The sequence below is a fragment of the Podarcis liolepis genome, assembly GCF_965112155.1.
Source record: "Podarcis liolepis genome assembly, chromosome: 6".
Classification (NCBI taxonomy): domain Eukaryota; kingdom Metazoa; phylum Chordata; class Lepidosauria; order Squamata; family Lacertidae; genus Podarcis; species Podarcis liolepis.
Window position 1 is genome coordinate 42,213,848 of NC_139559.1, and position 27,002 is coordinate 42,240,849.

General features: G+C 43.0%; 1 protein-coding gene and 1 long non-coding RNA gene across 8 annotated transcripts in view; both read right to left on the bottom strand.

The window, feature by feature from the left end:
* Nucleotides 1-16,137: 16,137 nt before the first annotated feature.
* Nucleotides 16,138-17,890, bottom strand: LOC310709459. The gene is made up of 2 exons (XR_014527534.1): nt 16,610-17,890; nt 16,138-16,424 (listed from the first exon to the last, which is right to left on the bottom strand). It is a non-coding gene; the product is annotated as an uncharacterized lncRNA (long non-coding RNA).
* Nucleotides 17,891-19,185: 1,295 nt separating this feature from the next.
* MDM4 (MDM4 regulator of p53) overlaps nt 19,186-27,002 on the bottom strand; it is a 31,577-nt gene continuing 23,760 nt past the window's right edge. For all 7 annotated transcript variants that reach the window (XM_083509021.1, XM_083509017.1, XM_083509015.1 and 4 more), the window contains exons 10-11: nt 25,370-25,450; nt 19,186-23,326 (exon numbers count right to left, since the gene is read on the bottom strand). In XM_083509021.1, the coding sequence (XP_083365147.1) occupies nt 22,793-23,326; nt 25,370-25,450 (615 nt within the window). In that variant the 3' untranslated portion in view covers nt 19,186-22,792. The remainder of the gene's footprint in view (nt 23,327-25,369; nt 25,451-27,002) is intronic.

Genomic DNA, 27,002 nt, shown 5'->3' on the forward strand with positions numbered 1-27,002 from the left:
AGGGTTCAGCCCAGGAGCATATGTGATGATAATAATTAAAAAAAACAAGAGAGCTTACAGGGGAAATAAGGAGGAAATGCTTATAACCCAGTGACAGAGCACCTGTTTTGCATGCAGGAGGTTACAGGTTCAGTCCCCAGCATCTCCAATTAGGGGTAGGAATGTAATAGCCTAACACTGCTAACCTTTTCAGTGCTTGCAATTTTTTGCATGCAACAAAAATTTGATGGAAAGTTGGGTGGGGGAAGGAATAATTGAGCAAGTAACTGTGACTGCTGCCCCCTCTCCTAGTTGCTATCGCTACGCACATGCTCCAGGGTAAGTGAGCAAACAGGGAGGCGGTCACAGGGTTGAGGCAAAACAGGTATCACTTGCTCACTTGAGAAGTGAGAGGGTGAGCAACTGGCAACAGCAATGGCTGCAGCTCCCATACCACCTTCTCCTGGAACAAGTAGGTGGCAGTAAGAAAGTGGGTGCAATATGGGAGGGGAAGAGCACTGTTGAGGCACTAAAGGTCCAGTAATGGGTGGTGTGGCATGGCAAGAACACTCGTCTGACCTCCCAACAGCTGTGTCACTGCTTTCTGGAAAGGAAAGGGGTGGGGAGGTCAGCATGGTGGAAGCACAGAGTAATTCCTGTGATCCTGCCAGTGTATTTGCACTGTACCAACCTTCCTGTTGCCTCGTCCCCTCCCCTCTGTAAGTAGCAGCAACTCAGCTGTTGGGATGTCTGATAACAACAAATGAGCAACCTCACATCAGATCCCAAGAGAGGGGCAAATTGTGCCCCAAGATACTTTTAGCTCTCGCTGCTGCTGCTTCTCTCTCTCTCTCTCTCTCTCTCTCTCTCTCTCTCTCACACACACACACACACACACACAGCCACACACAAACCCTGCTGCTTTTGTTACTTTTATTATTCATTCATTCAACTTTGTCATCGCCTTACACCAAAGGTAAATTATATAAAAACAGCCAACGCACTTCAGTAACAATCATCTAGCTATAAGAAACATAAAAATAACACAATCAACAGAGCCACTAAAAGTAATCACCACAATAATCAAAACTACCTCCCCGACAGGATAAACACAATCACCATTAAAGCCAGTGGGACTAAAAAAAAAACCTGAGAGCAATAAAAAACGTTTTTTAAATTCCCCTAAGAGAAATAAGAAATGTCTTTGTCTGGTGCCAAAAATATGTTAATATGGTCACCAGGTGAGCCTTCTTAGAGAGAATGCTCTTAGGGGGAGGCTGACCGCTTCTCTCACATATAACCTGTCTCCTTCATTTTGCTGGAGATGGGGCATGCCACTTTCCCCAGTCCAAGCACATCTCCGTATCAAGAAACCATTTTCAAACACAGGTGTAAGGAATCTTGGGCCCTCCAGATGCCGTCGAAGTACAACTTCCTTCAGCCCTAAGAAGCATGGCCAATGGCCAGGGATAGTCGGAGTTGTAATCTAGTGACATCTACAGGGATAACAATTAGCTCTCATAAAGATACATCAACTGACTATTGAAAAACATTGTTTCATCTAATGATATGTGCTGTCAGGTTTAGGGTGGGAGCATGTGGCTTTCCAATATGGTTTCCAAGGCCAGTTGGGAGGCATGTTGGACCAAGTATGGCCCACAGTCAGAAGTTCTCCACCTGATTCAATCCCAAACTCTGATCAGCCATCATGTTAAGATAAAGTCATACTAATAGCCCTATTCACTACAATCCAACAGCAGACCCTCAAGAGTATTATGATGGAATTTGACTAGCTTCCTTTCTGTGAGAACACTGCTGCCAAATTAAATTAGTGCAAACATCAGGATTCTTGAAGTTGGAAGGCTCTACAACACTGCTCAGCACAGAATCTTCTAACCTAACACTCAGATTCTTGAGAATTGTGTATTTTATATTTTTTAAAGGACCAGCCTTCTAGCCCTTATGGCTATAACCCTTATGGCTAGCACTTGTGTAAAAACAAAACAAAAAACAAACCCATAAGGTGATTTGCACAGGGTTTTCACCATGGGGTGGAATAATAGTTTCCCTACACCACTTTATGGACCCATCCCACTAGAAAGGACCAGAGCTAGCTGTGGCAAAGTGGTCCAGTAGGCTATCGTGGTCAACAGGACCACAGTCAGGCCAGAAGCCAGCCTAGAATGAATCCAAATAAATCAGTATCATCTAGAACAGTGGTTCCCAACCTTTTTTGGCCATGCCCCACCTAAGCATCTCTAAAATCCTGTCCCCCCCCCCCTTTTGACATATAATTCTTATTATTCAAAAAGTGTACTCCTATTCACGTGGAGGAAGCCTAAAAGGCCATTGTTAATAACTCATTCTCGAATTGCCCCCCCCCCTTAAAAATCAAATTGCCCCGCTGTGAGGCATGTGCCTCACATTGGGAACCACAGATCTAGAACTTCATCCTGGAGTTGAACCATAAACACATCCCTACAGCGCCGTGCCCAAGAATAGCAAATTCAACACTGGATTGTCATCCAGTGTCCAGTCATTATATAAATCTGCCATGAATCAAGCCTGGTTTTCTTTAAAAGGGGTTATCACCACTTTCTTCAAGAAGAGCAGAGCCCCACCATTCCTTAAGGAGACACTGACCACCTCCAAGGCCCAAGGTTTGATTATCCAGATCTGGCTATTTTCACTTGTTGGGACAGAGAGTGAATCAGAGGCAAGTGGTAGGCCTCAAACCTCTAAGCAGCTTGCCAACATACTCCTGCTGCACGGACTTAAAGGTTCAAGTGATGTGTGGTTATTCAGAGATATGTACTTATGTCGGAATAAAGGTCACTGAATTCAGTGGGATTTATTTCCAAGCTGATATGGCTGCCCTTACCCACAGGTATAAAAAAGCTGAAGTCACACAATACCTACTATTAGGGCCAACATTCCCCAACTTGGTGTCTTCCATGTGTTTTGGAGTACAACAGCATGGCTATGCTGGCTGGGGCTGATGAAAGTTGTAGTCAAAAACATCTGGAGGGCATCAGGTGAGTACATTAGCCAGCGTCTGTCTTCTACAAGCACTCCTAGAACAGCACAGGGAGAGAGCCTCAGGTGGCCAGTTCAATGGAGCTTGATCATCTTGTCCCATTGGAACGATGCACATCTCAAATCAACATATATGCAGATGGCCAGACGTCTGTGCATCCAGCTTGGCTCACTGCACTCAAATTGTTAATTTGTAGCTGCTTAGGAAGAATCTCTGGAGACAGGTCCTATGCTCCCCCCTGGGGGGGGGGGAGCTGGGAAGCAGAGACATTTGCAAATGTGAGATGAGCAACAGCCTATCTTGAGAGAGGTCATGAGCCGTCTGCTTTTCAGATCCCTATTTAGCTACAGAACTGGAACAGGCATTTCCTGCAGACATGCGGGACGGCTTTCAGGTATTAATCCTTTTCTGATCTACCTAAAGGGCTTTAAATCAGGTGATGTGAATTCATACACACATATGGGTGAGGTTGCAGAGAGAGAGAGGAAATATTTTACTTTCCCCTTCAGTGACTGAACAGGAATGGGAAGCTTTGGGCTGCTGCTGAAAATTTCCCTGGTTCTACTTGCATGAGAATCGCTGACTGCAACCTAAACCTGGAATTGTACAAGCACAGGAACACAACGAAGCAACACAAGTAGCCCTGCTCTTGCAAAAATTACAGATAAATATCCAGTGTGAGATTGCCTCGATCCAAATCTGTTCATTTCTGCCACCATGATAAAGCACTGCTGGGATTGGTTTGTAATGATATAGGAGGGAAGGTCTAGGAAGCACGGCACAGACGTAATAGGGGTTCAGGTGAGATTCTGCAGTGCTCCAGAGGGAGGGTGCCCCCTGCATCACCACTATCCCCAGAGCCATTATAAGGTGGCAGTAACCTTGGCACTATGAATGCACATTGGCTTGAGCACCAAGCCTTGGCCAGTTATAGCAAAGAGAGGAACAATGATTTCTAAGGTTGAAAAATGCCAGATAGGTTTTATCTTATTTTATAAACATGCATTCATAGGAACATTGTGGTAGGTCAGACCATAGGTCCTTCTAGCTGAATATTGTTGACACTGACAGATAGGGATCTCCAGAGTTTCAGGAAGGGAACATGGCCAGCCTTACAGGGAGATGTTGGGGATTGACCCTGGGACCTTCTGCATCCAAATCAGATGCCCTACCACTGAGCCAGGAGTCCTTCACCAAAATCCTTGTTCTCATCCCAACAGAGAAGTTGCATGTGAAATGTAATAGAAGAGTACAGTGATGTACTACTATTAGAGGCAGTTATCATCACCAGCTTGGATGGCTTTAAAAGAGGAATGGGTCAATTTATGGAGGATAAAGCTACCCATGGTTACTAGCCAGGCTATGCTCCTGCCTTCATGGTTAGAGGCATTAATGCTTCTGAATACAAGTTGCTGGAAGCTGCTGGTGGTGTGAACGCTCTTGTGCTCAGGTCCTGTTTTGGGGTTTCCCACAAGCATCTGTTTGGCAACTGTCACAACAGGATGATAGACTAGCTGGGCCACTGGCCTGATCCAGCAGCCTCATCTAATGTTTTTACAGACTATTATCTTTGGGTTACTGGCTGTGTGATAAGAAAGCTTTCACTCACCACTGCATTTCCTCCACTCAGTGGCGTAGCGTGGGGGGTGCAGGGGGGGCCGGCCGCACCGGGCGCAACATCTGGGGGGGCGCTCGCACTCGCAGCTCTCTGCCCCCTGCTAAAATCCACGGGTTAGGGGGCGCAAATTACTTGCCTTGCCCCGGGTGCTGACAACCCACGCTACGCCACTGCCTCCACTACAAAGCAGCAAGTAGAAAAGCTACCATTCTAGTTCTTTTGTGCAGCAATTCAGTCTGTTAAAGATGTTAGTAACACCTTAGCAGTCAGCCACTGGAGACATTTCCATGCACATTTCTCCTTATGGGAGACGAACAAAGAGAAGTAACCATACATTTGACAGGTCTACCCACTTTTCTGTTATGGGAGGCATGGGAAAAATCTGATTGAAATCCGTACAAAACTGCATGTGGCACTGGTGGTTACCAAGAAGTAAGGCCCACTGCTTCTTTCTCGTGGAACTTAGCATGAGATAAAATGATAGCTGAACACTACTAATGTACAGCACAGGTATCATGACTACCACTTGATGTGCACAGAAGCGACAGCCCTGTGCTCTAAAAGCAGTGGCGCAACTGCTGTGACACTGAAGGCACTAGAACATCACTACTTTCAGGGCACTCAGAAGCTTTAACAATAGAGGTTGGGGCTCCACAAAATCAATAGCTTCTACAGTTCTCACAGATTAGAGGTCTGAATGTGTATTTGAGCAAGAAACCAGAGGCAGGAGCACTGGCGAGAAAATAGAAGTCTGCATGTTACTTCAAATGGCTAGAATCAGAATCCAAGGAAGGAGTGACAGATTGCAACCCACCCAGAGATTACTCCTTCAGCCTTGCTCATGCAGTTAGAGAGGTCGCCATCAGTATGCCTTTCTCTTCATACCTGGCCCTCCAGCCCTGCTTACTAAAGTGAGGACAACTTTGGTTTTGCTCCACAGCAAAGATAGGAGGTTGTTGTGTGAGGAAGCCCCAGATGGAAGCGGGCAACAGCAGCCTCTCCCATCATGTATGCCAGAAATGGGGACCCTCTGTCCCCAAACCTCACAAGATCTTGTCCTCCAATTCCCATCAGCCTCCAGTGGTCAAAGGTGAAGGTGGTTGCAGCCCAACATTTGAAGGGTTGACAGGTTCCCTGTCCCTGATATGCGTTAAAGATACAGTACCAATATCTGGGTTGAAACCCAGCTACACTATATCTAGGGAAGCACAAGAAGGGCTTGCTCACAGTATTTCAGGGAGGTGACTTAGACCGCTCAGGATCTGTGGTGCTTTGGGGCAGAGTGTTATCTCCTGATCATCTTACACACACAGTTACGAAGAGGAATCTCTCATGCACAGAAGCGTAGCTAGGGGCAGTCCAGCTGGTGTCCCAACACTGGGCGCAAGATCTGTGGCAGGGGGTGCGCAAGACTGGCCCCTGCCTTTTGTGTACATACTGCCTTGTGTAATGTATGTATTTTAAGAGTTTGTGAGCGTTAGGACTGCCAACACAAGACTGCCCTGCAAATTATTATTTTTGTTTGTTTATGCAAATAGCAATGGGGTAGGGGGTGCACAATATATTGTTTGCACCCAGGCACAGTTGTGGTTAGTTACAAAACTGTTGCTATAAGAAGCAGGCCTTCAGCCCCAAGGCTTAGAGACAGCTATTTTTGTGTTTGCAGAGTCTGGGACATAGATAATGATGGGTGTGGCATGAATGGTAGAGAAAGGCGAGGAGCAGCAGCTTAGGATTTGGCAGTCCCAGATAAATTCTGGAGGGGAGGGTCTGTGCAAGAAAGATGAGGTCTAAGCACACTAACTAAAAATAAATAAATCCCTGTTTAATTGGCCATGATTCCAGTGAAACCTGGTTGTGGTTGGCCTGCAACTTTTCTCTTGAAAGGTGAATGCTAGAAAAAGCCTAGAGTGTGTTTTCTTGAATGAGGAAATAACACACACCCCTCCCCAAGAGCCTGTGTTACGCATCCAGAATTCTAAATTTCCTGGACATGTTCAACTGCATCCTTCCCCGGTCTGTGCTATTAATTCAGCTGAGTGGCTCTGGGAGAAGTGTTTTCAGTTGCCATGGTAACAGGTCCATGCAAACTTGAATTTGGAGTATCACTGCCACCTACTGGTTGTGTGCAGTAAATGGGCAGTTTTAGGTCAGTTTCTCAACCTGCATACCTTATTATTGATCCCCATCTTATCTTACTGGTTTCTAAAATTAGGGGGGGGAATTTTTTTAAAAAAAAGTTGTCATGAATGTGTTCGAGAAATTCAATTAAAAATGAGCTATTTATTTTTTAAAATAATGGAGGGAAGTATATTGGAAGCTGCATTATTCAAATAACCTAGTTCCAAGGGTGAAGAAAGGTATTACGTCCTAGCAGAGGGCATAATATAATCCAGTGCATTAAAATCCCCAAACACAAGGAGCTCCAAAAGCCCTGATCAAACTGGGAGAGGGGCAATGAAAAAGCAAATGGCAGTCAACATATACGTCTACAAAACAATGTGCACCGCTGATGTTTTAAATTGCCTACAACTCACCCAGGAAATATCTCTTGGTTATAACAGGAGAAAGCTGCTGCAGCGGCAAGGGCAAGCATTCAGTGCAGGGAATTCTTAAGAAAAGGACTGAACATGTTTAAAGTGAGTTTAGTGATCTTGTACAAATACAGACATTCGACTGCAGTGGCGGCTGATGCCCATTAGGAATGCTGGGGCAGAAGGCAGGGAGATCAACAGTGAAGTACAGCCAGATCCAATGACAGGTGGAGTTTTGTCCTCATCTTTCTCCTTGCTGTGTTCTAGAAGGGCAGCACTGAGACTGCTAAGGAGGAATCTGACACTGGTGTAATGGTTAACTTGTCAGAGAAGGACCTGGGAAACTATTTGAATAGCCCTACATGTATAAAACTTAAGAGAAGATACAGAATAGCCCAACTAAAATAATCAGAAGGATACATCGTGTTTCCTGTGGTGAAAAAGGCAATTCTTTTTTAAGGACAACTAAGCTGAATATAGGAACGCGGGTGGTGCTGTGGTCTAAACCACTGAGCCTTGGGCTTGCCAATCAGAAGGTCGGCGGTTCGAATCCCCACGACGGGGTGAGCTCCTGTTGCTCGGTCCCTGCTCCTGCCCACCTAGCAGTTCGAAAGCACGTCAAAGTGCAAGTAGATAAATCGGTACCACTCCGGCAGGAAGGTAAACGGCGTTTCCGTGCACTGCTCTGGTTCGCCAGAAGCAGCTTGGTCATGCTGGCCACATGACCTGGAAGAACTGTTTGCGGACAAATGCCAGCTCCCTCAGCCAGTAAAGCGAGACGAATGCTGCAACCCCAGAGTCGTTCGTGACTGTACTTAACGGTCAGGGGTCCTTTACCTTTACCTTTTTTAAGCTGAATATGTAATTGGTGGTATTCAACTAATGTACCTAACTTGAGTCATCTTCATTCATTTCAATGGGTCTACTTTGAGTAAAACTTAGTCGAATGCCACCCAATATACATATGGATGGTCTAGAATGTGCAAATAGACAAAACCTGAGAGGCATGTTTAGCCACGTCTTATATGCTGGAAAAAACCCCAACTTTAGCATCCAATAGCATTTTTCAGGAAGTCAATCAGTATGAAACCTACCTTTCTGGAGAACGGTTTGAAGGGCCAGCTCTACACAAATCTACTGCAGTAAAAGGATTCAACTTCCCCTTCCATGCCACATTGTTTAGGGCTCCCTTGAGCCCAGGGGTGGTCAAATCTTAAACCTTTCTAGAAAAATGATGCAGTGCTTCCCAACCCTGTGAATGAATGGCTACTTACCCGTTTCCAGGAAGAAGAGTTTGGATTTGATATCCCGCCTTTCACTCCCCTTCAGGAGTCTCAAAGCGGCTAACATTCTCCAATTCTCCATGGAGAGAGACTTGTGCCCCACTTTGCCTCCAAGTCACAGCTCCTTAGAGGGCTCCCTGCTGCATAATTTTAATATGTTTTAGTATTTTAACTTTTGTATGTTTTAAAGCATGACTGCAATTTTTTTCTTGTTTTATGTTTTCGTTTATATCTTTTTGGAAACTGCTTTGAGGGTTCCTGTTGGGTTTGGGGGTTTTTTACAACCAAGCATGTAATTTTTTTATGAAATAAGTAAAATAATTAAAACTGACATGTCTTCTGAAACTATAAAGGAAATGACATTTTTTTAAAAAAAAAATAGCCATTGTTTCCTATTCTCACTGTTGACAAGAAACTCCCTGGTAAATTGAATACACCTGGAAAACGATTTCAAATGCTACATGACTGCTTTGCAGTTTCTCCAGATAGTCCTTCAGACTCTATTAAGTTTAATGCATACAAACTTCACTATGAATATTTGGTTTAGGATTGTTAGTTTCTTCAGCAAATACCCAGCATGCCTACATTCACGATAGCCTCACTGCTAAAGACTGCTCGATATTTTTAAAGCTTTTATGTTAGGTTCACTGTACCAGATCTGTCATAACAAAGCACCTGCAAAAAAAGAACTTCTAGAAAACAACCACCACACAAATACACCAATGCCCACCTGCTTAATCTTTAATTAAAAGAAGAGAACAGGCAAGGGTGAGAAGGAAAAGCAACTAGTAAATATTTAATCTGGGCACGGTGATTACGTTAACAAGATCACTGGGGTTAGAGGAATGAGAAGTGGCACTTACCGAATGGTAAATCCCGACAAAGCCACCAAGGAGATAAATAAAATATCCCAATAAGGCAGGGATAAAAGTGATACAGACACCCAAGGCATTGATTACCGTTAATGGGCAATAGATGCTGGGGAAAGCATTAGAGTTTTTTTCATCCAAATGCTTAAAGGTGCAAAGCAGTTCCACGCGGGGATTAAAACCATGAAGATAAAGTGAGCAATATACATGTCTATCTGCGCACTAGGGAATTGGGGGTCCGCAGCGCCCAGGGGGTCTGAGGCAACACTCCCATAACAAAAACTACCAGAGATACCATTATTTTTTCAAAAGTAGGGGATTTATTCTACATTCTACATTTACTTATTGTTGGTGTTGCTGTGGCTGATTTTCACAAGGACACTTTGTCTTTATTTTGTTGCTTTAAATACTTAGTTTTATTTTAGGATGATGTCTCTGAATTTAACACATTTTAAGCCACCTTGAACTGTTAGAAGATTGGGGCATAATGAACAAACAAATGGGGGGGGGGAGTGAATTTCACTCACCATTCTGAAATAACTGGCTGAAAATGCCCTTTCCCCATTTTCCCTCATTATTTTTAATTTTTTTCCAATGTAGCAAAAAAAATTATCTGATGTTAAGGAAGTGGACCTTAGGGTACATTTTGTGCATCCCAATGAACTGAAAGCTGCTTACTTCCAGGTAAGCATGTTTCGGATTGTAGCCTCTGCAGTTGATCTGTGCAAATATTTACCTCAGAATCCAGTAACATTTTGGCCGACCATTAGTGAAACTTGAGTACAATCAAGAGCTTTTAGACCAAAAAAATTCAACTATATTAGCTTACTTGAGCAAATATTCAAATTCACAACCTTGGTGAACTTTATCTGAATGGCTTCAGAGTTGGAATATCTGGATTTAATTCCATGTGAATTCAATCATTTAAGCAGCCAAGTAATTAATGCAAGTAAGTCAACCTGCATTAATTTCATTTTAAAATTAATTGCCTTATTAATGAGAATACTAATAACATTAATTAAAATTAAAATTAAACAGTGGTAATTATGTTTTGTTTAAGCACAAGCTTTTAATGTTAAATGATTAGCAAATCCTAAGTCTCGTAATCACACTAAACACAATGCACATGTGATAATAGCCAGTATCACTTCTACGTGGTAAGGACTTCTGGAAGTGAAAGTGCCCAATTATCCAAAATGTTTTCACATACTCACATCAAAAGCAATAAAAAGAGCTAGCCATTCTTTTTCCTTGACTTCTCTCAGGACCAAACAAACCCACCTGACCTCGCAAATCAGATTTTTTTCAGCACAGCTACAGACACGTCTAAACCCAGGAACACCTGTCAATGCTACTTTCAACTTGGCATGGTTGTCATAAGTACAGTGGTTGGCTAGGAGTAGGGAGATCCAGGTTCAAATCCTGACTCAGCTTTGAAGCAAAATAGTGGTGTTGCGGGGGGAACACTGTCTGGAGCTCCTTGCAGTGGCTATGGAACGGAACCACTGCATTCAGACCGTAAGCCAGGATGTAGAACTGGACCTTGAGACCTTATAGCAATCTCAGAGACAAAAGATGCATACATACATTGGCTGCCAGATGGTTTGCAGGCCCAATTTAAGGTGTTCAGCCTTGTGTTTAAAGCCTGGGGAGGGATCCCGTGATTATTGCTGAGAAGAGATGCTGAAAAGGAAGCTTCAGACAGGAAGGCTTAGTGGAGACCACATTTCATCTATTCTGGTGGGCAGGGCCACGGATCAATACTAGAGCATAGGTTTTGTGCGCAAAAGGCCCTCTGTTCAATCTGGCATTTCCAGGAAGGGACGGAAAAGCTCCATGTCAAGAAACCTGGAAGGCTGTTTCCACTCCACATAGAACATGGTGCCCTGCAGATGTTGCCGGACAACAACTCCATCATCCCTGACCAATGGCTATGCTGCCTAGGACTGATGGCTGCTGAAGTCCAACATCTGGAGGATCCCTCCGGTGCTGATCATACTGAGCTAAATGGACTCAGTGACATGGACTCAGTATAAGCCAGATGCCCACACTCCACTTTACCCTCTGAGCAGTTCCTCCGCATCCCAGTTGGTATGAATCTACAAGAGATCAGGCACCACCAGAGGGAAACCCCATGCTATTACAGCAGGAATAGGGAACCTGTGGCCCTCACAACCCATTAGCCATACTGGCTGTATCTGATGGGAGTTGGGGCCCTCCAGATGTTGTTGGACTCCAGGTCGCAGTGGGTGAGCTCTTGCACCGCGCCCTGTGGGAAGGGCAGAGGTGGGACTTGCGTGGGCCTTTCCCACCTAATTGTGGTCCAGCAGGAAAGGAAGCACACACCTAGATAGAAGCTCCATGCCACATTTTGTGTACAGATAGCAAGATCCATGCCTGTGCACTTGTCTCCGATTAAGACCTCTTGCCGATGACAGATTAGTAAAGAGCAGGTTTGCAATGGGAGAGATTGCTCTAGATAGCCTGCCAGTTTCTTATTAGCATGTCACTGCAATAGTTCACTATTCCTGTGTGATGGCTGTCCCTCTAGGCCTTTTGCTAACACAACAAGCAGTCAGTTCCTTAGGAATAGAACCTGAAGTATGTCCAGCTTTTGTCAACTGCTGTTTATTACTTGCAGGGATCTGGGATCTCTTCACAGGCCTTCATTTGGCAGAACAGCAGGCCTCTTGTACTGTAGATTTTAGAGGAAATTCCAGAGCCAGCTAGCTAGCCCACATACAATATTCATCTACAAATGCGGCAAGCTGCTTCAGTTCAAAAAGGGGGGATTCTGGTGACATCAGAAGCCATGGAAACAAACACAGGAGATACGGCATCAACATTAATCACAAAGCCATCAGTGTAGTTGACAGCTAGAAAGCAGGAAATAAAATGGAACATGGAAAAACTTCAAGAACACACATTACTCAGGCAGGCTCATCCCTCAAAGATTTCTATCACCAAACAAGTTCCCGCTGCCTCATTTGCAGTTTGTTCAGATTGGAAATGCTGAGAAGGAGGCAGCCCAAGTTATAGAGAGTCCCTGTATTTCTCATCTCTTGGGACTTGCAGGGAGAATCTTCAGCAGAGGGTTCAAAGGCAGAAGGGGCAGTTGGCACAACTGAGCTACCAAAATGCTGTGGGACTCTGGCACCTATAGCCTCCAATAATCTGGCGTTACATATTTCAACATATGGGGAGCACCAGATTGGCCACCTCTGTGAGAGAGGGTAGTTGCTCTGCCTTAAAACAGGACCGACAAGCATGGGGGTTTTTTTGCAGCAATTTCTCCACCCTATCCAGTTGAACTGAAACATTGCATATTTACTTAACAGGATTTAAATACCACTTAATCATTAAGTAGTTTACATAAAATATAAAACATTCAATTAAAATACAGATGAAAATTACATGTTAGAAACCAGATGACCTAACTTTATCAAAGTGAAATCAGCAGTTTTTTAAAGTACACATAATAAAATAAAATTATATGTCTTGGTAAGCTTGATTGAAAGTTTTTGGTGGGTGCTGAGAATTCAGCCAAAGTACATGCTTCATTTAAAAAAAATTAAAAAAAAATTCACCCTTGGTAGTAACTTTATTAGGGCAAAGGTTTAAGAAGCAGGAAGTTCCAGAGAGCAGGTATAGCTCACCAGTGCATCTTAGCTCCTACTTCTCATACCATTTTCCTTACAGAGTATGTACCTTTTATCAATAAGTCTTCCAAAGCCAGGGCTGCCTTCCTATAATTGCAGAGCTTGATACATCAGGACCTTCCTGCGTTTCTAGGGTACTTCAGCAACACCTTAAGCGACAATGGACATGAAGCTCCTCGGACAGATATCTGCAGAGAATCCATTGCCACATGTTCTTCTTTACTGAATACCAAGCAAATGCACTGAAAGAATTGGAAAGCATTTCCTTGACAAGATATCCCGTCAAGTAGTCCGATGCCAAGGTGAACAATTTCATCACACTCTAATAAACTCTTCTATGTTTTAAAGACAGACAGAAAGATACACTATGTCTACAAGGCAATCCAGGGTCAGGTGTCTGCTTTTCAACCAGAAGCAGGTAAAAAGCTCTTCAGGCAAAGATGCAAATTCACATAAATATATCCTCACTCTTTGTCACAGGCCTGACCCAGACACCTGGAGTTTTGTAGGGGAGAGTGAGCTAGCCAGGTATTAATAGCGCAATTCAAAATGAATGCCATCAGGAAAGACTGCAAAGTTTTCCCCCAAAGCAAGTAATCACTAGATGTACTAGGTCACCACAATAGGGGGGTGTAATCCAATGGCAATTTGCATTTCCAAGTAAAAATTACTTTGCAAGTAAGCATGAATTGGATTGCACTGTAATTGTTTGAAAGCGAAAGGTAGGTAGTGAACCCAGCAGTGAGGAAAATAGGAAAGTTGTTAGCTTAGGGATGGGGAATCTGTGGTCCTCCAGATGGTGTCAAGACTCCCAACTCCCATCAGCCTCACTTACCACAGCCAATGGTCAGGGAAAAGTATGCATGGTGGCTGTTGGCATTTGTCTGTCTCAATATACTATGGCGGCGTGTCTGAAATCAAACCTTTGCATTAGCAGCACCAAAGTAACCTCCCCCAGGTGCAAGACTGGGCAGCCTATATGGAGGTCCTGGGCTGTCCAGATGACAAGATCTCCCTCTCGGCCTCACTGATGTGGTCCAAAGGCAGGCAGAGCAATACATTTAACACAAACTTGGCTGGCGTTGACGGAAGGAGGTGAACAAGGATCCATCTGTCTCAGGGATAACATCTGGAGGGCCACAGGTCTTTCATCTCCGCCTTAGCTAAATTTAACCAAAGTTTAACTGGCTACCAGGTTTCAGAGAAATGCAAAATGGGTGGTTATCAATTTTGGAACTGGCCTTAAGTTTTAGAAATCTTGTTTCCTCACATTTATGGAAAATATTTCCTCTTGTAGTCAAAACCCAGTTCCCTCATTGCCATCTCTGTAAATCCAGGGAGGTTGTGGAACTCTCCTCGAGATTATTGCGGAGGTAAGGGGGATAGAGAGAAACTTCATCCAGACATGATATAGCAGTGTGAATTTGCAGGTGTGGTGGAAAGAGATGGTGAGCCCTAGATGGAGGATGGGAGCTAGTCCTGGACTCGGCACCATCTGTGGAAGCACAAGTAATGGCTCAAGCTGCTATACTAACCACAACCCTGCCTAGAAATTGGATTATTCACTAGCCACATTGAGTAATGAAAATGGTTTTGAAACTTCCAATGGAGCAAAATGCTACTGGTAGGGAGAAAGGTGATTTCAGCACATGGAACCTATTCAGACACCAGTTGCCTGTGTGTTTTGTAGCCCAAATCAAAGAGTGGGTTCTGATCTTTTAAGAATTTGGGATCAAATTATTTGAAAGGCTGCTGCATCCGTACAAACCTACTTGGATGTTCAGATCTGCTCCAGAGGCCTGGCTCATCCAGCTGTTATGCCTGCCATAAGGTCCATTCAGCTGGCAGGCATGATGAACAGGGCCTTTTCTGCAATACCCTCCAGACTGTGAAACCACCCCCACCCTCCAAGGCGTGCATGACCTCCACACAAGAGTTTTCAACTGAGTTTTAAAGACTAGTATTTTCAAGATGGAGCAATATAGAGAATATAGCTCTGACAGCTATTGCAAGTGAGCTGCATCAGTTTTTTGGTTGTTTTTTTAGCTGGCCTGTTTTAAGGAACTGTTGATGCTGCTATGTTTTTAAGGCTATTTTGTTGTTAAGAGCAGCCTTGAGTGAGCTATGCCCCCAAAAGTAGCACATAAGTATGTTTTATAAGTAGTATAAAACTTAAAAGTATTATAAGTAAATAATACATAGGATTAAACTTGTGTGTTCCCTCAACCATTAGTGAATGCACTTCCAGTCTCTACCTGACAAGGAGAAGGAATATTGCTGCCACAATTATAGGCCGCTGAATAACAGCTTCTGTTCTTTATCAAATGAATACTTCCCTCATAGCATATTTGACTCCTGTGTGGCAAATTTACGCATAAATTTATGCATAAATTTAAAATATGTACCTTGTAAGGCAGAAACGTTCAATGGAATTAGATTTTTCAGGCCTATGTTTAACCCATTATGATACGAAGAGCTTAAAGGTTGTACAGTGGTACCTCGGGTTACATACACTTCAGGTTACATACGCTTCAGGTTACAGACTCCGCTAACCCAGAAATAGTGCTTCAGGTTAAGAACTTTGCTTCAGGATGAGAACAGAAATCATGCTCCGGCGGCGCGGCAGCAGCAGGAGGCCCCATTAGCTAACGTGGTGCTTCAGGTTAAGAACAGTTTCAGGTTAAGAACAGACCTCCAGAACAAATTAAGTACTTAACCCGAGGTACCACTGTACAAAAACCCAATGGAACTAAAGTAAAAGTTATCTTGCCAATTTGTACTGAACCTGGTGTCAATGGTGATGCTATTCAAGCCAGTATAACCCCTAATCTCATAAAAATTTATATGGCTGTACCATTTTTAAGACAAGACATCACTTTGGTTAACTTTGCTGAATTTGATGTAGCAGACCACATTCTCATTCATTCATGCACTAAAGTTCCCTAGCTAAGCTGAGAACTGTCTAAATGCTACAAAAGGAGGTTCCTTCTTGTAAGTAACTGATGCCATCTAGCTGCAGCTGAACAAAACTTCAGACATTTCTGTAGAGCAAAAAGCCTTTTTCCTTTTAAGTTGTGGGTAATTTTTATCTCCTCTCTTACCATCTGAAGATGTTTGTGATGGAGGCGAGGAAGCAAAAAACAATGCTCCAGGCTTAGTAACTTTGCATACAGATGTTATTATTTATTTCATAAAATTTATACCCCGCTTGATTGTAAAAAAAAACACCTCAAAGTGTTTTACTAAAACATAAAACAGTAAAATCCAGAAAAAATTACAATCATACATTAAAATATATAAAATTAAAATACTAAAACAGATCTACCTCTCAACTCTCTAAGCATCAAGGTAACCTTGTTTGAACAATTGTGTTTTTATCAGGCCCCGAAAAGTGTACAGTGAAGGTACCTGCTTGATCTCACTAGGCAGGGAGTTCCAAATTGCACTATAAAATAATAAAATAATAATAATAATAATAATAATAATAATAATAATAATAATAATAATAATAATGTATTATTTGTACCCCGCCCATCTGGCTGGGTTTCCCCAGCCACGCTGGGCGGCTTCCAACAAAGATGAAAAATACACTAAAATGTCACATATTAAAAACTTCCCTGAACAGGGAACTAAACAACTGAGTTCATACAAATGGGGAATGGGTATTATGTGGCACCTGTAGTAGTGCCAACTTTTGAAACCAAGGACTGCCAAGTATTGCATGTCAAAATGTTACACAGATTAACACATCTTCATTCAGAAGGGCGTCAGAACAGCTGCAGGTCTAGGAGAGAAACTTCCCGTAAGGAAGTTTCAAACCTAACCCACAGTTCCTTTAATGTTCCACCTTAATTAATTGTATCTGCCTGCTCCTTAAAGTTGGTCAACATTTGTGTTTTAATTCTCACGGTTCTTCTGTGAAGCCAAGAGAAAACACCCAAGTTAGCAAGTCGCTGTGAGATTTTATTTGTGTAAGAAAGTCAACGGAACAGCACTGACAATTTAACTGGATACTAAAAGCGTATCAATATAGTGCATTAAGAGCACTACATGTTCTCATTATGTCTATTGGCCAGCTAGCAGGCAGCAAGGACTTTCACTTTTCATTGAATTATCTTCAAATAAAAATATAGCAAAAGTAAAGATTAGCACATTTCCTTTTCTGAAATACAAATACATACATACAAATAAAATGCTTCGACTACCTAAGGAGCATTTTTGGCCAACTTCAACTACAGGTTCCCCACCCACCTAGTTATCTCTGCTCCAAGCTTCCTACCACTTGGAAAAACAAATGTTTCCAAAAGCCCTCAAACAACACTAATGCAAACACCGGGTGCATCTTAAGTTTGCATTTACCGGTAATTCATATTTGTACAGTCAGCCAAGAACACAAACCAGAACAGGAATGCTGTGTGTGATTTAAAAAAAACCAACTATTTTAAAAAATTAATTATGTGTCACATTGAAAAATTAACTAATTTGTTATCTATAGCCTACTTCTGTGCTACCAGTAGTCAAGCAGTAGTGTACGTAGACTAACACCTTTCTTTGCCTCTTACCGCTATCTCAAAACACACACCAATTATTAAGATAAGGATAAAAGAGAGGTTTACACACTATGCTTCTGACCACTCTCCATTTGGCAGTTTGGGATTAAACTATGTTTATCTTGTCCCCATTGTTAAACTGCATTCCCACAAATGCTCATTCTCTTAGCAGCTGAAAAGCGCTTGACAGGATGCTTATTCCATTTTAACCCCCCCCCCCCAAAAAAAAACTCATGGTCCTCTCCTTCCTTTAGCATCACAACCACTCTTGACCATGGATTAATGGTGATTTGGATCGGTCCTTCTGATCATACTCTAACACTCTAATGGCTATACCACATCAGTTCTTAAAGAGGAAATAAAAAAAACCTTCCCATTGTCTCAGGAATTAAGTAATTACCATCTCAAAGGAATGACCAGACTACCAGAAAAGGCAATCAGATAAGGCAGTGTTTCCCAACCGCTGTTCCGCGGCACACTAGTGTGCCGTGGAACTTTGCCTTGTGTTCCGTGGAGGCGGGCGAGGCGGGCGGTGAGAGGCGGGGCGGCGGCGGCGAGCACACGCGGGGCGGCGAGCGAGCGAGCTCCCACAGCCCATCGCCGCTCGCTACTGGGCCTGCGCATCCGCTCGCTACTGGGCCTGCCCCAGGAGGTGGGGTTGCGGGCATCACGCCCTTCCCCACGTGAGCGGGGAATCCCATCCGCCCCCACGTGAGCGGGGAATCCCATCTGAGCCCCTGCGAGAGCAGGGGAATCCCATCCAGCCATCTCAGCCCCCGCGAGAGCAGGGGAATCCCATCCGGCCACGCCTCCTGGCCAGCCAATCGGCTGGCTGGAGGGGGCGTGGCTTGCCCTTTTTAGGGCCGGAGCGGAGGGGGCTCGCCCTCTCTTCTCCGGCTAGCCCCATCGCCGCTCGCTACTGGGCCTGCGCCTGCTCGACGAGCACACGCGGGGCGGCGAGCGAGCGAGCTCCCCCATCCGAAGGCACCAAGCAGGGGCCCTTGGCCGTGCCGGTGCCCACCGTGCCCGCCTCCGCCCAGGAGGGCGGCAAGCAGCCACCGCCACCACCACCCCCGCTGACGTCATGGGGCGGGGCTTTAATGGTGGTGTGCCGCGAGATTTTTTTTTTGTAAACAGGTGTGCCGTTGCCCAAAAAAGTTTGGGAAACACTGAGATAAGGCATTATCAGATAACCTGGCAGACAGGAAAAACAACAACATTCAAATTTCTGTTGTAGACCACCTTTTCTGTGATGTATGTATGATGTATGGAGGGGTGGTCTTGAGCTCCAGGGCAAGGAATTTCAAAATGGATATACAAGGCCTTGCGCACCATTGTTCGAGGTCCTCCTCCTCCTCTCTCCTGCGTGTGAGGGGAGCACCCTGTTGCAACAGTTCAATAAAGATCAGTCTTACTAGCTGCTTTGCTTCTCAACATTCTCTGGTTGGCCTCTGTTATTTTCTCCTACCAATGGAGAACCTACAAAGGACTCTATAAGGGCTCTTGTGTACCCCATAAAGGAATAAGGGCAGATTTTGTTTACAACAGTCTACAGCATGTTACCCCAGAGAAAAACCCATAAAAGTTCTCTTGTACCTACAAACAAACATGCAATTCAGGTCATCATAGCCATTTCAAAATCACAGGAGACCAGTATTAGCTAGGATAGCAGAAGGCCCATTTATTTAATTTCAAACTGTAATTTCAGTCAGTGCAATAATGAAATTCAGCATTGTTTAAAGATGAGATGCATTTGGAGCAACGGAATTCCAGAAGCTAAAAAGTCAAAGGCCTTCCAGTACAGATAACAGTATTTCAGGGGTAACAGTGTTTGCTGAGATAGTAATTTTAGGTGCATTCTGCAGTGGGCATTTGCAGATCTGGCTGGAAGAAAAGGTGCTGCAGCATGCTAATCGTTTTATCTTGAAATTTAACCTCGTTGCTGCTCTGTAAGTCAACTTTGCATCAGAGATAAATATTAACATTTGAACAAAGCATCACATGACGCATGTCTGATCAAAGAATAGGGTAGAATTGCATTTCACACACTAGCAATTTTTAATTTGAAACAATGACAGAAAGTACAAAGCAGAGGCCCGATTAAGCCTACAGAAACACCCACCAACCCCGCAAAAAAGACCACTTCCATTCTGCACCACATCTCTCCTCAGGTAGGAGAGGAGGGGATGAGAGGGAGAGAAGGTGGGAGACAGACCAGCCCAGGCTTCAAAACAGGTCGAGATGTTATGCTCAACATTTTGCTGCTACCAAACACACTTGAGTTATCGTAATCCTTCATCCCACATTAATAAATGTTTTACCTTAATGTACATAAATTTTGCATTATCTCAACCATGAGCGAGGATGTGGAAATTCCCAAAGCAACATCATGACACAAGGAGAAGGTTGGGAACTCTGAGGCTATTATTTTCAGCGGCAGCCCCAAATTGAGGAGGACGTCCTTCAGATCTTGGTATTTAGAAGTTTCTTGAAACAAGTAATTCTAAACTGTTTTGGTTTTAAAAGGTTTCACATGTGTATATATGCATACAATGTTAACAGTGATTTTGATTATCACCGAGAAAAGCAGGTTTTCATAGTGCTGTGATCAGGGAAATCCCTGGTACCCCTGCACGGGTGGCCCGGCTTCCCAATGACTCATGTGATGAGTTGGCAGAGAACAGATCTCCTCCTCCCCATCAGCTATGTTTCAACCCTTCTTGACACTATGGGTGAATCTGGGGAGCCAGGAGAGAGCAGGAATAGCAGAGCAAGAGCAGAAAGAGGAGACAGGAAAAACAAACAAAAGAAGAGCCAAGGAAAATCCCTTCCAAAATGGCATTCCTGCCTTTTCTCTTTAGCCGTGCCTGAAGCTGCCGGCAAGAGCAATCTGCAGTGGAGCTGGCAGGAAGATGAACCAGTCAGGGGGCTGCCCTATCCACCAGGCGTGCCCTCTCAAAAGTCTGACTTCCTGCCAGTGGGTGGTGACAACCCACACTCCTTCCTCCACTAAAGGAGAAACAAGCCCCTCCCTTCACCACCACCACCCACAATATTTATAAACAGCATCACTGTAATAGACAAAAACTCAGCAGTGGTACTTCAGACCCCCACTGCCAGGGGCGTTTTAAGGAAAATAGGTTTTTGCTTTCTTCTTCTTTCAAGCTTCCCCATTTGGGAAATATCATCCATAAGCAGCTTGCTGGCAGGTAAACACTGAAATAGCAGAAAAATTAAGAATCATCCATAAAAATGTTTGCTAAACTCACACAAAAAGCCACCCACACCCTAATAAGCTAAGGTGGTCAACCTATGCTGCCAAAACAAATTGTTAATGGCCACAGATGAAGAAAAAAGTTACAGCGGTTACAGGGCCAGTTAAACTGTATGCCCTCAGGGGATATCTTGGTCAAAGGGGGCTTAGAAGAGACCAGGAAGAGATTCTAGCAGACAACATGCCTGAGGGAGGTCAATGTCAGGTGCATCACCCAACCAGTACCATAAAGCTGCATTTGGAATTCTAAAGCAATAGGGCATTCACTATATATGCCAGTTTCAATATGCCAAAGAAAACGTATGTCTGGGAACAATCCTGTAGCGATCCCAAAAGAATGGAGTAAATAGATGACAAGATGTATCATAGGCTTTAAAGTGCAAGATGCCTCATTAGAAGATTCACCAACACGAACCCTTAGAAGGAACGAAGAGTGCCAAAAGAGTTGAAGAATATTAGTTTCATATTCAGGACTATTTGAGTAGGCCTATCTTCAGGGTTCACAGAGCTAATTGCATTTAAACTACAGAGATGGGGAATCTGCAGCTTAACAGATTATGTTGGATGCCAACACCTATCAGTCCCAGCCAGAATGGTCAAGGACCAGGGATGATAGGAGTTTAAGTCCACAAATATATAGAGTTCCCAGAGGTCCTATTGTTATAAGGTCTGTTTCTGCCCAGCCCTGAATCTTCCTGAAAAGGTATCCCATACCCTTACAACGAAAGTGGGACAAGAAAAGAGTTAAGGAGCAATAACGAGGAAGAAGCAAAAGCAATGCCATGCTACAGAAGTTCAGAAGCAACTGCTGGGGAACAGGCAGATATAAAGGGGGAGGCAGAAGACCCTTCAAAGAACCCGATTCTCTCTCTCTTGTGCACCATTACTCCAGATATCTGCAATGGCAAGATCTTTGGCAAAATGACTGGTAGGGTTATGCTACATTGGATATACATTGGACATTGGATATCTACATTGAATATAGACATGGCATTTATCTTTTCATCTAGTAATGTACGGGTTCGAAAAGAATGTCCATCATGGCTAAATAAAAACTTTTTAAAATTATATTTTATGATGGGCAACTATATTTGCCCTTATTAAATCTTTTTCAGCTTCTCAAAGACTCTAGCTGGTCACTCCTGAAAAACTGACTGTCGAAAAATCAATTCTTTCAGATACTACATAAATTGTGGACTATTCTCAAAGCTACAAATAACTTAGAAAAATGAAAGAGGGTGTAAGCCAGCCTTCAAGCGGGTGCCTTCCAGATGTTTTCAATTGCAACAGTCATCAACCCAAGATCTGGAAGGCACTGGGTTCGTGAAGGCTGATTTAAGCGTTAGCTACATTATCATATTGTGAAGAGCCTACACCCAGAGAGGGACATGGAGCACCACCGCATTAACATTTCACAAAAGAGAGGCCATCATAAGAATAGCCCCATGCTCATAAACTCAAATTGAAGGTGCTTTATTCCCTAATTCTGAGGGTTTAGAATTGCACAGCTATATTTTCTAACAAGCATTCACACTAACCTTTGTGAATATTTCCAATACCACAACAAAAGTTATGCAAAGAGCAGGTATCTCTGCTCATGGGTTAAATTGCACAGTAAGAGAAAAACACAGCTCAATACATAGCCACGCAATAAGATTTCTGCACTTCAGAACTAGCACCATTCTGCACAAAGAATTGCTCATCTTACGGCTTTTACACAGGCAGCTGACATAGTTATAACAAAGAACCCTTAGCCAGTCAGTCTGATGACTGCATGCTAATTTCCAGGTTGTATAGTCAAGAAATTTGGCTCACGGGTTTTCCACGTTTTGCTGCTTGCAGGGTTTGACATATTTCTTTCTGGAGTTCACATTCCCCTCTCTGGTAAAAAAATATATATAAATATACTTCTAAATATAAATCTTTATCCTTTAGTTATAATCCACTGAATGATGTTCCTGGCTCCGCAGCACCTGACAAGCGACGCTGCTATGCTATAAAGGTCCTGATCACCATCTGAATCTGTCTCTTACACACTGGGCAAGGTGATTGGCCTTTTTTCAACATTTTTGCACAAGTGAAACAGGCCACCAGGTGAGCTGTCCTTCCATGGACAATATTCCCATTCCGTGGCCTCTTCTGACACATGATGCAAGGTTTCAGCAATTCTTTGCTACTCTCAAGGGACCATTTCTCTTTGTGCTTACCAAACTGCAACAAAGGCTCTTTGCCTGCAAGATCCAGGGAATCCACAGAGCTTCCAGGACGTAGGTTGGGTTTGATTTCTGATCTGCACGGGTCTTTGGACTGCATAAGTGGAGCAGATACTGTCCTTCGGCAGTCTGGGACATCTATCCCTTCTGTGTCCTCTTTGCTTTGCATTGTTGCAATGTTGGATGAGGAGAGAGAATGTGCTAACATGGGGCAGTCAGAGAACCAGTCTTTCCGCAAAGCCCAGCAGCGGAAACAGTACCGTTTAATGGGAGAGTTAAACTTCTTGCATTTTGTGCACTGCCAATAGTCCTGATGAAAGAAAGACAATCAAACCAATCACAGGTTTGTGCATTCACATAAAGGCTTTCTTACTGTAGAAGCAGTAACCAGCTCCATCAATTCTGTTCTTAAGTCATGGATTAAGAGAATGGTTACTACCTACTCAAGAGTGTCCATAGGCACTCAGCACCCTCAGATACCCACCCTTAATTCCCACCAAAAAAACCTCTTCCAATTCTAACCTTTTTTTAAAGGTGTTTCTTTTGGGGGGGCTGTCTATGTTTAGCTCTCTCTGTGTTTGAGCAACACAAGTTTTGTTTTGGTGAAATTGGTATTTTTGTGTGTAACTATTTCTTAGATTTTCCAAAACAGTTGGGGATCATTGTAGTTGAACCCTCTAAATGAGATGTCCTTTTTGCTGAACCTCATCTTTATTGTGCCCCTCCCATAATACATTTGGAATAAGAAAGTCTCTACCCTGTTCTCTATATTGAATTTTCAATGTCTTATTCTAAATTCAAAAGTAGATAGCTCCTTGAGTCAGTTAGAAGGATATTTCTCAGACTCTATAAATATATAAAATCTATTGAACCTACACAATTGATGGTGGCTTACTTGATTACCTCATATACCAAGGGCAATGGCTTTTTGAGTTTAGAGCTATAGTTCAGTTGTCTGGTGCCAGGGACAGTCCAATTTGTCAAACTGGCACAGACTCTAAACTATACTCAAGCAGCAGCAAAACTTGGTTCTGCATGCTATGAGGAACAGGATGACTACTACTTCCATTGCAATGCAAAACCAGAAAAAGAAAAAATTGAGCAGAGAATAATGAAATAAATTCTGTTGTCCACTGATAAGTACTGAGAAAGTGTCTTTGTGCTGGGATTAAAAGGGCAATTTCAGAATCTAACCAGAACACTGCCACAATGATAGAGATCATATCTCTTCCCTCCCTATAGACTGGATTCATTTGGAAGACTAGAAACCATGAAACCTCTGTGCTGATCCACTGAGTATCAAAATGCTCCCACAATGACACAGAACAGTGTAGTCATGTAGTGAGACTATATTCAACCGGTTCTGTAAAAATATCCCGATGAATATATTCCAGGCAGCAAAAGTTTATCTTTTTTGTCCCTTCTCCAAATGTGGAAAGATCATGACCAAATGAGATAAGATGGGATGCAGACACACACTTCTTTTCACGTCTGCATCATTCATATATAACATGGGGATGGGGTGTTTTGCTTTAACTGTCAAGGAGTATAGGTGAAAAGGGCTGAAACCTCCTCCATTGTTCTAGCCAACTTTTCACTATTTCAGACTCACTACCTGAATCACAGCAAGGAAGGGAAAGAATACCTGGAACAACATTCTCTGGGGAGGCAAGGCTGCCTTCACCAGCACACTATTTTTACTGCTTAAGCAAGACACCCCTTTCCAAACCATACTAAAAGCATAGGCCCATGAATGATGGTCTACTTTGACCTTCAGTTATCAGTTTAGATATTTACTATGCTATAAGGGCCTCTAAAAACTCTATAGATGTTCTAAATCTCTCACTTCTCAGAAGATATGAATTGGTCACATATCAGTTTGTGTCACATACCAGTTTTCCTCAGCCACTTGCTAAAAACTGGCCTCTGAACACCCGAGCTGTAAGCTATGAGGTTAAAGTAGTTTTCCATACAGGAAATAAAGTAGTTTTTTATACTGGTCATAAACATACCCATAACCAGCTATCGGAAGAATGGGAAAATGGTAAGAAGGCTGAAAGCTTGCAACTAAGCAGACTGCAACTGTTGAACCATGGAAACTATTGTGTTCAGTTTCCTTAGCTCAATCTTTGGATGATGACAAGCTGAATTACCACCGGTTCAGATGGTCCAATAAAACCTACAAATTGATTTGACACATCTGCCCTTTTAAACACAATAAAAGGACAAAAAGATGCACTGTATTTTGTTGTTATGGATGCAATAAGGAACTACCTGAATAAAAAAATGCTTCTAACTTTTGATACTCAACTTTGTAGCCAAATTAGGGCTATTAAGTCTCAAGTACATTTACCTTGGAGGGAGGATCTATGTCTGTGTCATCGTTTAAGGACTGTGAATCTTCAAAGTCATCAGATGATTCAGCTTCACTCACCTGCAAAAAGGAACATGTATGGCCATAAATAAATGCATCCCCCCCCCCCATAAGAAAGCACTTCTTTACTGTCATTATTTGCATGCGGCACAAAAACAAAAATCTTGCAATAAATAAAACAATTTGGATAAAAAGAAAGATGTAAAACTGTAAAATCAAAGCAGGTGTCAACACTGATGGCATTCTCCTATGACTGCCAGCAATTATGGTCAACTGATGCCTGTTTTGACCTAATGTTGCCTGCTACTTAATTCCTTCTGCTTCCAGAATTCCTTGCAGCTAGGGCCTACATTTAAATTTAAAATGCAGCAATATGGAAAAATTCTTTAGTTTGGCAAGCACTAGGTTAAAAGCCCACTTGTGTGCTATTGATGAGGCCAGTAGCGTGTGTGGTGGCCCAGAATGGAACCCCCATGTAAGTGTGGACTCCCCCGTATCCCACAGGGGAGCTGAAGAATGAATGTGGTTTGTCAAAAAGATTGAAAGCCACTGCACCAGATCATTGCAACACTTTTAGTGACTGTATTTCTCCCCTCACAACCCCCATGTCATCACTGCTATCTAGAGAATGGGAATAAATTGCATCTCGCAAAAGATCACAAAGCAAGACCAGTGTCCCATGGCCAAAATCCTATGCATCAGCTGCTAGTCTATGATGGCTCTCAGATTCTGCCCATCTGTAAAACAGATTAAATAACGAGTATGTCAGTTGACTCACGCAATCATGCATTACTCTTGAGGGGGAAATCTGCAGGTTATTTTTATGCAAGTTGTTCTAGTCTTAAAAACTTGCTGAAAATCTAGACATTAATTCCTGCGAACTACTGAAATATGGAGAGCTTCTCGCCCATCTATTACCATGAAATGAATCACAGAGGGAACTGTCATCCAATGTGACAAGGCCATGACATTGCATGGAAACCTTTGCTAAAAAGAAAATTAATTAATTTTTATAATGAAATATTTTTAGATTGTGTGACTATTTGACTGTTTGATTGTTTGTTAGCCGCCCTGAACCCGGCTTCGGCTGGGGAGGGCGGGATATAAATAAAATTTATTATTATTAAAAATAAACCACTGAAAGTGCAAGCCATCAGATTACTAAAGATAACGGCAGAACTGGTGTGACAAAAGGTGTGTGAATCTGAATTTATAATATGGTTTATCTCTGTAGATCATGGCCTAAGTATAAGATTGGCTTAACTATAATATGACACAAAATCACCATGAACCAGGAAGCAAGCCTGATCCCAATCACCTGCTGAAAGGCATTCAGGAATATCCTGAGTTCACGCACATCTGATCTAAAGATGAACACATGCAAATATATGGTTGGCCAATGGTGAGGTGATTTAAATGCAGATCACAGACCGATGCCTAGGTTCACATAAATCCTCACGATCACAAATCTTTCATCTTTTTGTTAAGCAAACAGGAACAGGATGGGCAAGGTGAGAAATAGGCAGGAAAATCTGGAAGGGGTTATGGAAATTGTAAGAACCACTCATTTCACAGCCCCCTCCCCTCTCCACTGGCATGCATTGGCAAAAAT